Genomic DNA, 8,535 nt, shown 5'->3' with positions numbered 1-8,535 from the left:
TAAATGCTGTTAAGATTTACTCCATGAAAATTTTCTTGGATATATGTATGGGAAAATACTGATATCAGTTATCAGTATCAGAATGAGATAGCTCACCATCCAGACCTAGAGATTTCCTACGGCCTCCTGATACTACAGAGGAAAGAAGACTGGGGAAGAAACACTTATTTGGGAATAGCTCTTTGCAGAATACAATAAAATTTTATTCAGTTAGAGACCATTATAAACTTTGACACAAACAGAAATAGCTTGTCTTCTGTTTTCTAACCATAGGAAATATCTTTTATTCTTTGACCTTAACAAAAGTAGAAATACCACAGAGAAGAGATATTGCAAATTCTGTCTAGCCACCAAAAACCGATAACACTCAGCATACAGCTAATGAAAAGGAATGGGTAAGGGTCATTAGATAGAGAGTGCGCTGCAATCAATTATAGAGATGTTCAAGCATGCAAATTCTGAGACTGTTTATAGTACAACTTAATAGAACCTAAGAACCAGCTACAATAATGTATGCATTTTCAACTGTGACTGCCTAAGTCTTTTTTTTTTAATCTCCAAGGCTTAAAATTTGACTTGTAACTCATTTGTACCATTCTTTTTTTTCTTTTCTTTTCTTTTCTTTTTTTTTTTTTTTTTTTTTTGGTTTTTGGGCCACACCCGGCGGTGCTCAGGGGTTACTCCTGGCTATCTGCTCAGAAATAGCTCCTGGCAGGCACAGGGGACCATATAGGACACCGGGATTCGAACCAACCACCTTAGGTCCTGGATCGGCTGCTTGCAAGGCAAATGCTGCTGTGCTATCATTCCGGCCTCTCATTTGTACCATTCTTAATAACCATTTTATTGATAGTCAAAATGATAGTCAAAGAAGGAATCTGGGTAGGGTTTGCACCTACTGGATACCATCTATCACCTCTATTGCCACCATTTCTACCACTACTTCTCCTAAAAATATCTCTTCCAGAAAAACTCTAGTGAGAAACTCTTTTAGAAAGCACTTAAGCACTTATCTTGCCCTTTTGAAAGCAAGGAAACTGCTCCAACTAGAGAAATGACAACATATATTGTTTCAGGGTAAACTGCTCTGAAAGTGAGAGAGAGAGAAAAAAAAGCTCTATGGTTACTCCTTGCAAAGACCTGAAATGCTATGAAGAACACATGCTGAAGGCCCCCAAACATAGGGGGTGTGAACATGCTTCTTGGAAACTATGAGTAATATTGTTGAAAAGAGGAAACTGAAAAATTAATTTAAGAGATCGTTTTCTACTGGTGAGGATTCCTGGTCTTGGGGAGGTTCTGGAAAGTTTATTTCTGTTTCTTCTACCTCTTGGACTGGAATAATTTCAATGTCTTCTTCATTTTTGGGTTGGGAAGTCATTTGCATCAACTCAATGCCTTCTTTTTTCTCCATTTCCTGTTCTTTTCTTTCTGCAGCTGAGAGGAGAACTACATTCTGGAATACAGAATCAAACAGACTTTTCTTGACTATACCGTTAGCACATTTTTCAATGCTATCTACAAATATTGATCAAATTCCTCCTATTCTGGAGGGGCTAGAGCTTTGGGTCACACATAGTGATCTTAGGGGCTGATCTGAGCTCTGCACTCAGGGATCACTCCTGGCAGTGCTCAGGGGACCATAGGGGTGCCAGAGATTGAATCTGAATGGACCATGGGCAAGATACGGCCATGCCTCCTCTGCTATCTCTCCAGCCCCATTTCACCTATTGTAACATACTTTATTTTTAATAAAATACATTATTTTCTATATGACCCCAGATATATTGACTTCTCAGGTGTTCAAATACTTTGCAATCATCAAAATTTATCTCCCCAAATGCTATTTTTTTATTTGCTATTTTGCTTAATAGAATTACAATACTTGGAAAGAACTCTCCTTTAATGGTCAAATTTGGCCCTTAGTTTTGACTTGCTTTTATTGGCAGTAATGTAGGAAAACCAATTTCATTCTTTTCATGTTATGTTCCTCACTAGTAAAGGGATAAAAACAAATATGTTTTAAAATGATCTTCTTAACTGAATTTACTTCTTCATATTAAAGTTATTAATAATTGAAATTATTAGATATCCCTATCCCCAAAGAATAGAGCATCTTTGAACCTGTTGTTTTGGAAGAAGGATTTGATGCCAAGGGGAATGTCAGGGGCAGAGGAAAGACTGAGTAATCAGGTGGAAAGGCTAGTAATTTCTACGAGCCTGAAACAATAGTCATTTGGATTTTTTTAAACTCGGAAAATAAAAAAAAACAAACAGAAAATCAATAATAGATGCTTGATGTCAAGAATGAATCAAGATTCATTAGATATGGAATAAAAAAGAGTTCAGGGATGGATGATCTGGACTAATCATTAAACTCATGTGAACATGAGGTCCAGTTTCTCTCTTATTGGGAGTTCAGGAAATACTGCAACTGTCTTTGACTCCATTGCTTCTACTACTTCTACTGGCATCATCAACACTATTTCTATCACTATCACACATATATATCTTATAAATGGTGTCCTCTGTTTCATCTAGCACTAATTTCAAATTTAAAAATATTTCCCTAGGAGCTGGAGTAATAGTATAGAGGTAGGGTATCGGTCTTAAACTAGGTTGACTCAGGCTTAATCCCTGGTATCTCATATGGTCACCCCCAGGGAACTGCCAGGAATAATTTCTGAGCACAGAATCATTAGTAATCCCTGAGCATCACCAGATGTGTCCCCAAAAGACAAACAACAAGCAAACAAAAATTGCTCTGAGTTTTGGTAGACTCTGCTTTCCAAAAATATGCCAAGGCTAATTTTTCATGGAACTCCCATATTACATTCTTCCTAAATGATCCTTTGTAGACTTGATTTTCCCAGAGGAAAGTTGTCCTGAGTGATTCTGACTTACAGCTTTGGATCTAGAACATAGCCTTTTCCATTCATGCTCAACTGTACCAGCTGTCACAAATTTCTGGAGGATGGCAAATGTCAGCATCACTGCAAAAATGCCCTGAAAAATTAGCAGAAAAATGAGGGTTGAAATATAGTAAATCTGATAGAAGCAGTAGCTAACCCTGGTTTTATTGTTGGCACCAAATAGGGGCCCTGAAACACTGTTTGAACATTAGTGCTTAGAGTGATCACTGAACAAATAAGTAATAACTATTAGACTCTAATAATTAGAGCTATTACTATTTTTTTGACCTTAACCTGGAAAACTCTCCTGGCACGTAACAGGCAGTTGATATTTACTGCTGATAGAGATTAAGGAAGTGGAAACTGATAACAAGTTAATTTTACATAAAATAGATTTATGATTGCATCCACCTGAGGAGTGGTTTCTATAGCAAAATCTACATTTGGTATAGGCAATTTTCGACATTTAAATTCTACATTGAGGCAAAAGATATTAATAACAACTTAGGTACTTCTTCCTCTTTCATCTCAATAATAACAATGTTAATACTAGTTCTAGTAATATTGCTAATTAAGTTTAAGGCAGGAGTTTTCTTAACTTAATGACTGGTATTTTCTGTGTACTTAGATACTGTTCTAAATGTGTTTAATTGATTAATTGATTAATTTCTCAGAACATGTCTTCAAAATAAATATATTGTTACCATCCTCAATTAAGAAATTGAGGCAGAGGAAAGTTAAATTCTTTGTTTTGGGAGGCCACACCAGCAGCACTCAGAGGCTACTCCTGGCTCTGTGCTCAGAAATTACTCCTGGGACACTAGAGAACATATGGAATGCTGGGGATTGAACATGGGAGGGCCATGTACAAGGCAACTGCTCTTCCCATTGTGCTATTGCTACGATCCCAAAGTTAAATTCTTGACCAATTGCAGTAACATATAGCCCATTTATAGGAGCGAATGACTATGAGAAAAATGTCATCCTTTTTTGCTAAAAAAAAAAAATCCAATTTTGCACTTACCAAAAATGTAAATCTTATGCTGTGACAATACTGGCTTGATAGCTCATTCGTTTCAGAAGGGTGAGATGCTTCACATCTATGTATATTGATATATGATACAGGAGCTTTAATAATAAGATTTAGACTCTCCATTTTAAAAAAGTGGGAAACTGTAATATTAAATATGTCCATGATCAAAAGAATTATTCCAGAAATTGCAGCAAAGAGACTTAATGAGTTCATCACAATTTTCCCTTTGACCTGAAATGGAGAAAAGGGTTTAATTGGGCTTGACTTCTTGACTTGACTATGATGTAAGTCATAGAGTTATTCCAGATATAATTCTTCTGACTCACAAAGATTATCTAAGTCTTACGAAGATATGTTCTTACTGGTTTTTAGTCTCTGCCATCTTAAATAAAATTCTTATCTTGTAGTTCTGTTCCTTTCTGTTTTTCCCTATTCATTTGAAGCTATCACTATCCAATCAGTTTATCAAGAATTATTTTGTCGCCTTGTACCTACATTCACTTTCACTGACAAAGTTACTCATCCTAGTAGTCCATCAGTAAATATATGTTAACTCAATGAAGGTAAGTAGTACTCAGATCCTATTTATGTGTGAAAACAGAGAGGAACTTCTTCCTTTACAATAAGTTGGGATGGTTCCATAAAGATGGATAGGGAAAGAACACTCAGACCTTTTCGGTGTTGTACCACTCAGTGGAAATGAACAATAGTCATACCCCAAGATTTGTCTTTTCTGTCACCACCTACCCACTAAAGTCAATGGTTGCAATGCCCAAGTAATCTTGTCTTTCAAAATACAATCAGAGCTGAATGTCTTGGAGTAGTAATGGAAAAAGAAGCATCAATATGAATATTATAACAAACAGAAATGATAGAAAATCAGAGAGAAAAATACTCCTGACAAGTACCATAATGGTACAGGATCACTGTTACTTATTAAACATACATATGTTTCATTTCTGATATGTAATCTATATATAACAAATCAATATGATCAACTATATTTGGAAAATTAAACATTTCTCTCTAGATCTTAATTCTTTTACTCAATGACTTTGGAAGTGTCTCAGTTTAGTGATATATTATTACCCCTTCAGAATAGAAAGCCATTTTGGAAGTAAGAGTAGAATATTCTGTAGTTCCTAATAGTCTCTCAAGCACTCCATGGCAATTTTATGTGATAGCAAGGACTATTTTATTATTGTAGTTAAAAATTTAGAGGCACATGAAGGAATTGGACTTGTTTGAACTTATATCTTAAGGCTGAGAAGAACATATCAATGCAAGCAGTTTACCTAAAAGGTGGTCTGAGATGAATGACTTGACTTTGAAAGAGACATGTCAGTCTTGTGGTACAATACCTTTAAGACCATAAGCATGTTATATTTTGATTTGATTTCAATTCTCTTTTCCTGGTTTTATTTTAGGTAGAATTACCTATAAAAGTTTGGTGAATAAAATCAATCTGGAAGATATCTTAGTATTTTATGTTCCAAACACAATTCAATGCTGCTGGATTATAAGGGTCTATAAAGGTCCTTGCTTTTCAGCTGAGAAACTAGACAACTCTTGCGTATGTGTGAAAAGGGGACATAGATTACTTGCCAGACTTTTCCTGGAGTTTGTCTCTGCTGCTGCTGCTAGCAATGATCCAGAGATGATGTGCTATAAAAATAAAAAAGAATTTGAGAGAAGTGGCAGAGGGGATGAAACACAGAGAAATGATTGTCAAATAGACATCTAACTTATGGCCACTTTGATGAAACTGTCTAGTCATGCTTATCAGAGTCAGTTGCTTTTCAGGCACATTTCTCCATTATTCAGGTTTAATGATATTTAATCCACAGCTTTTATTCAACCATTTGGTGAGCTGTTAGAAAGAATAGTAAGATCAAAAAAAATCCAAATTCATATTTTCATGTCAATTATTATACTACAAGTTAAAAGCTTATTTAAGTTATTTTTTCTTTTTAAATTTTAATTGTAGAATGAAATTTTGCAGTTCACAATGACTTAACTGACTTGCTTCCAGTTTAGAATTGATTGTGGAATTGTTGTGTGAATTGATGTGGAAAGAAACACTTGACCTAAACATCATGGTCTTTTAAAATATTGACTGCCACAGGAAGTGATAGTGATTAAGCCCTCATTTTCCTTTATAATTGCTGAAGTGAAGAAATGGAGAACCCTACTGTTTAGACAGTAACTTTAGCATCTCTCCTTGTTTTGAAATGTTCAGTTCTATCATCTGTAAAAAAAAAAAAAAAAAGAAAAGCAAGCAACTACAAATCTAAGGGTGAAATAAACATCACTTCTCCATTATTTGGAAAACATAAGCACAAAATAGTCATAAATAATCCTTTACTGATGCACAAAAGAAGATATATTTGGAATAGCACTAATTTTAGCAAGTATGAAAAAACTAAACAAAATTGAGGAGATGATTTACAAGTGGGGGTGCTCTTGCTCCCTTTTGCTTTCTGCAACAGCATGCTAAAATGAAACACCATGGGGCCGGTGAGATAGCATGGAGGTAAGGCATTTTCCTTGCATGCAAAAGGAGGGTGGGTCGAATCCTGGCATCCCATATGGTTTCCTGAGCCTGCCAGGAGCAATTTTTGAGCATAAAGTCAGGAGTAACTCCTGAGTGCTGCCAGGTGTGACCCCAAAACCAAAAATAAAATAAAATGAAATACCATGTTCAAAAATCTATTTCTCTTCTCCTTGGATTGACTTTGGAGATTTCCTTTAGACCATTTTTCCCTGCATAGAATCATAAAGGACATGGTCACACACACCCCTAACTAAGTCATCCATGCTTATATTAGTCAACCTCTTTCTGCTACATTACTTTAAAATGTTAACCTATTTGTTATCCACCTCCTTTGTCCTCACAAAAATAATCCAGCATAATCCTGTGTATCTTTCAATATTTTTATCTACACCACTTCTCACATAGTTGTGTACTTGTTTTTACTCACCATAATGCCTCCCCAGAAAGGATACCAAAGAGTTATACAAATGGGTGCATGCACCTTTAATTGGATCACCAGGAGGCCACCAAGGGCAATGTGGAAAAATCCATTCATTATCTGCACAGCCTGGAGGAGAGAATGAAGTGACTGAGAGATGAATTGGAATGAATAAGGCACCAGAGACCAAAATTCAGGCCCTACTTATGACTGGGAGCTGTATGAAATAGAAGAGAGAGATGAAGGTGTCATGATTTTTGTCTTGTTTTGATCCATTTACAACACCATTCTGCAAAAGTCAGATTCCAAAGCTGTAAAGTCTGGGGTGCTGGGAACAAACAGGAATGGGAGATCCCTAAACTTAGCAGCTTCAAAAATCAAGAAGGAGAGCACAAAACCATAATGCTAAGTTCTGATATATCTTTCATTTGGCCCACCCCACTAGACATAAAGGACAGCTCAGATCAGCTCAAATTCATTGAGTTTATTTCTGTGTCATCTACAGGCCAAACAACCCTACTCCAGGCCCAACAGTGGTCAAAAGGGCCACTGACTTACTCCCAAAGCCTTCGATTCCTTCATGAAGAAGTTCTGTTTGGGATTTATCACTGGAGACATCTTCCTGGGAATGGTTCTTTGAAAGGGGTGCATGGCAATAGGGCCTTTTATAGACTCTGCTGGGAAAGGTACACTCATAGAACTTCTGGGTGTTGTCATTGTGCTCTCAAACACCTAAACAAACAAACAAATAAAAAATCCAATTACATGAGAAGAGAAGAGAAAGAATGGGATTTCAGGCAATCATCTGTTTTGAGCCGTGCTTCTAAAATGCTTTTAATTTTCTCTGTGCCATTGAGATTAGACGTGGCCTCTTCCTATGGGCTTTCCTTCTGCTCTTCTAAATAAAGATTCTTTAGCAGCTTGGTCATGCTCTACTGAAGGAAACTTTCATCTGGGCCTTTTGGCCTTCATGGTTCAACTCTCTATGATTCCCCAAGTTTGAACCAGACTAGCCCCATTGGAGTTACTTGTTTGGCCATGTCTCTTGATTTCTTCTGATTCTTTTTGATCTTGAAATAAATGCTCATCTTCCCACCTTTAGGATTTCAGGCTAATTCATCACTAGATATATATGACCTGAGGTTATTTCAACTCTGTTACACACCAACCCCCTCTCCTGGCTTGAACCCAATGACTCATTGTCTATTCTAGTCCTTATCATCAGCTGGTTTCATTCTACTGCATGATTTGTAACTTTGGAAATATGGTATAAATTCCTCAAGGATTCTTTGTATCTTGCTAAGATTACAGAGACAGCCCAATTTCTTTTTTTCGGATAGTATTAGCTAATTAAACTTTAAAAAGAAATTCTATAATTAAAATATCATGAGATACAGAGTTACAAGGTTTTACATAATTGAGTTTCAGTCATACAATATCTAACACCTTTTACCAGTGCTCATTTCCTGTCCCCAGATTTCCTCTCACCCCACCCCCCCAATCTTCCCCCAGTCTTCTCCCTCTTAGTCTGCTTCTGTGGCAGACATTTTTCTTCACTCTCTCTCTCTTCCTTTTTTCTTTTAGATACTACAGTTTGTAATATTGTTTCTGAAGAGGT

The 8,535-nt window shown here is 36.3% G+C and overlaps 1 protein-coding gene across 1 annotated transcript; it reads right to left on the bottom strand.

The window, feature by feature from the left end:
- Nucleotides 1–1,246: 1,246 nt before the first annotated feature.
- MS4A1 (membrane spanning 4-domains A1) lies at nt 1,247–7,634 on the bottom strand. Its single transcript, XM_049780853.1, has 6 exons — nt 7,476–7,634; nt 6,927–7,046; nt 5,551–5,610; nt 3,937–4,176; nt 2,905–3,006; nt 1,247–1,456 (listed from the first exon to the last, which is right to left on the bottom strand). Exons 1-6 carry the CDS (start codon nt 7,632–7,634, stop codon nt 1,247–1,249), a joined length of 891 nt encoding a protein of 296 aa, XP_049636810.1.
- Between the last annotated feature and the right edge of the window lie 901 nt (nt 7,635–8,535).

Source organism: Suncus etruscus, chromosome 9 (genome assembly GCF_024139225.1).
Source record: "Suncus etruscus isolate mSunEtr1 chromosome 9, mSunEtr1.pri.cur, whole genome shotgun sequence".
Lineage (NCBI taxonomy): Eukaryota > Metazoa > Chordata > Mammalia > Eulipotyphla > Soricidae > Suncus > Suncus etruscus.
The sequence above is the reverse complement of the archived record's forward strand: the minus strand, read 5'-3'. Positions and strand labels throughout refer to the sequence as shown.

Excerpts from the sequence above, each read along its gene's own strand:
- MS4A1 (XM_049780853.1), bottom strand. The coding sequence starts at position 7,634 with ATGACAACACCCAGAAGTTCTATGAGTGTACCTTTCCCAGCAGAGTCT. Across the intron at positions 3,007-3,936 it reads GCATAAGATTTACATTTTTG|GGCATTTTTGCAGTGATGCT; the intron begins GTAAGTGCAAAA and ends CTAATTTTTCAG. Across the intron at positions 1,457-2,904 it reads TATGTTCTAGATCCAAAGCT|AATGTAGTTCTCCTCTCAGC; the intron begins GTAAGTCAGAAT and ends TCTGTATTCCAG.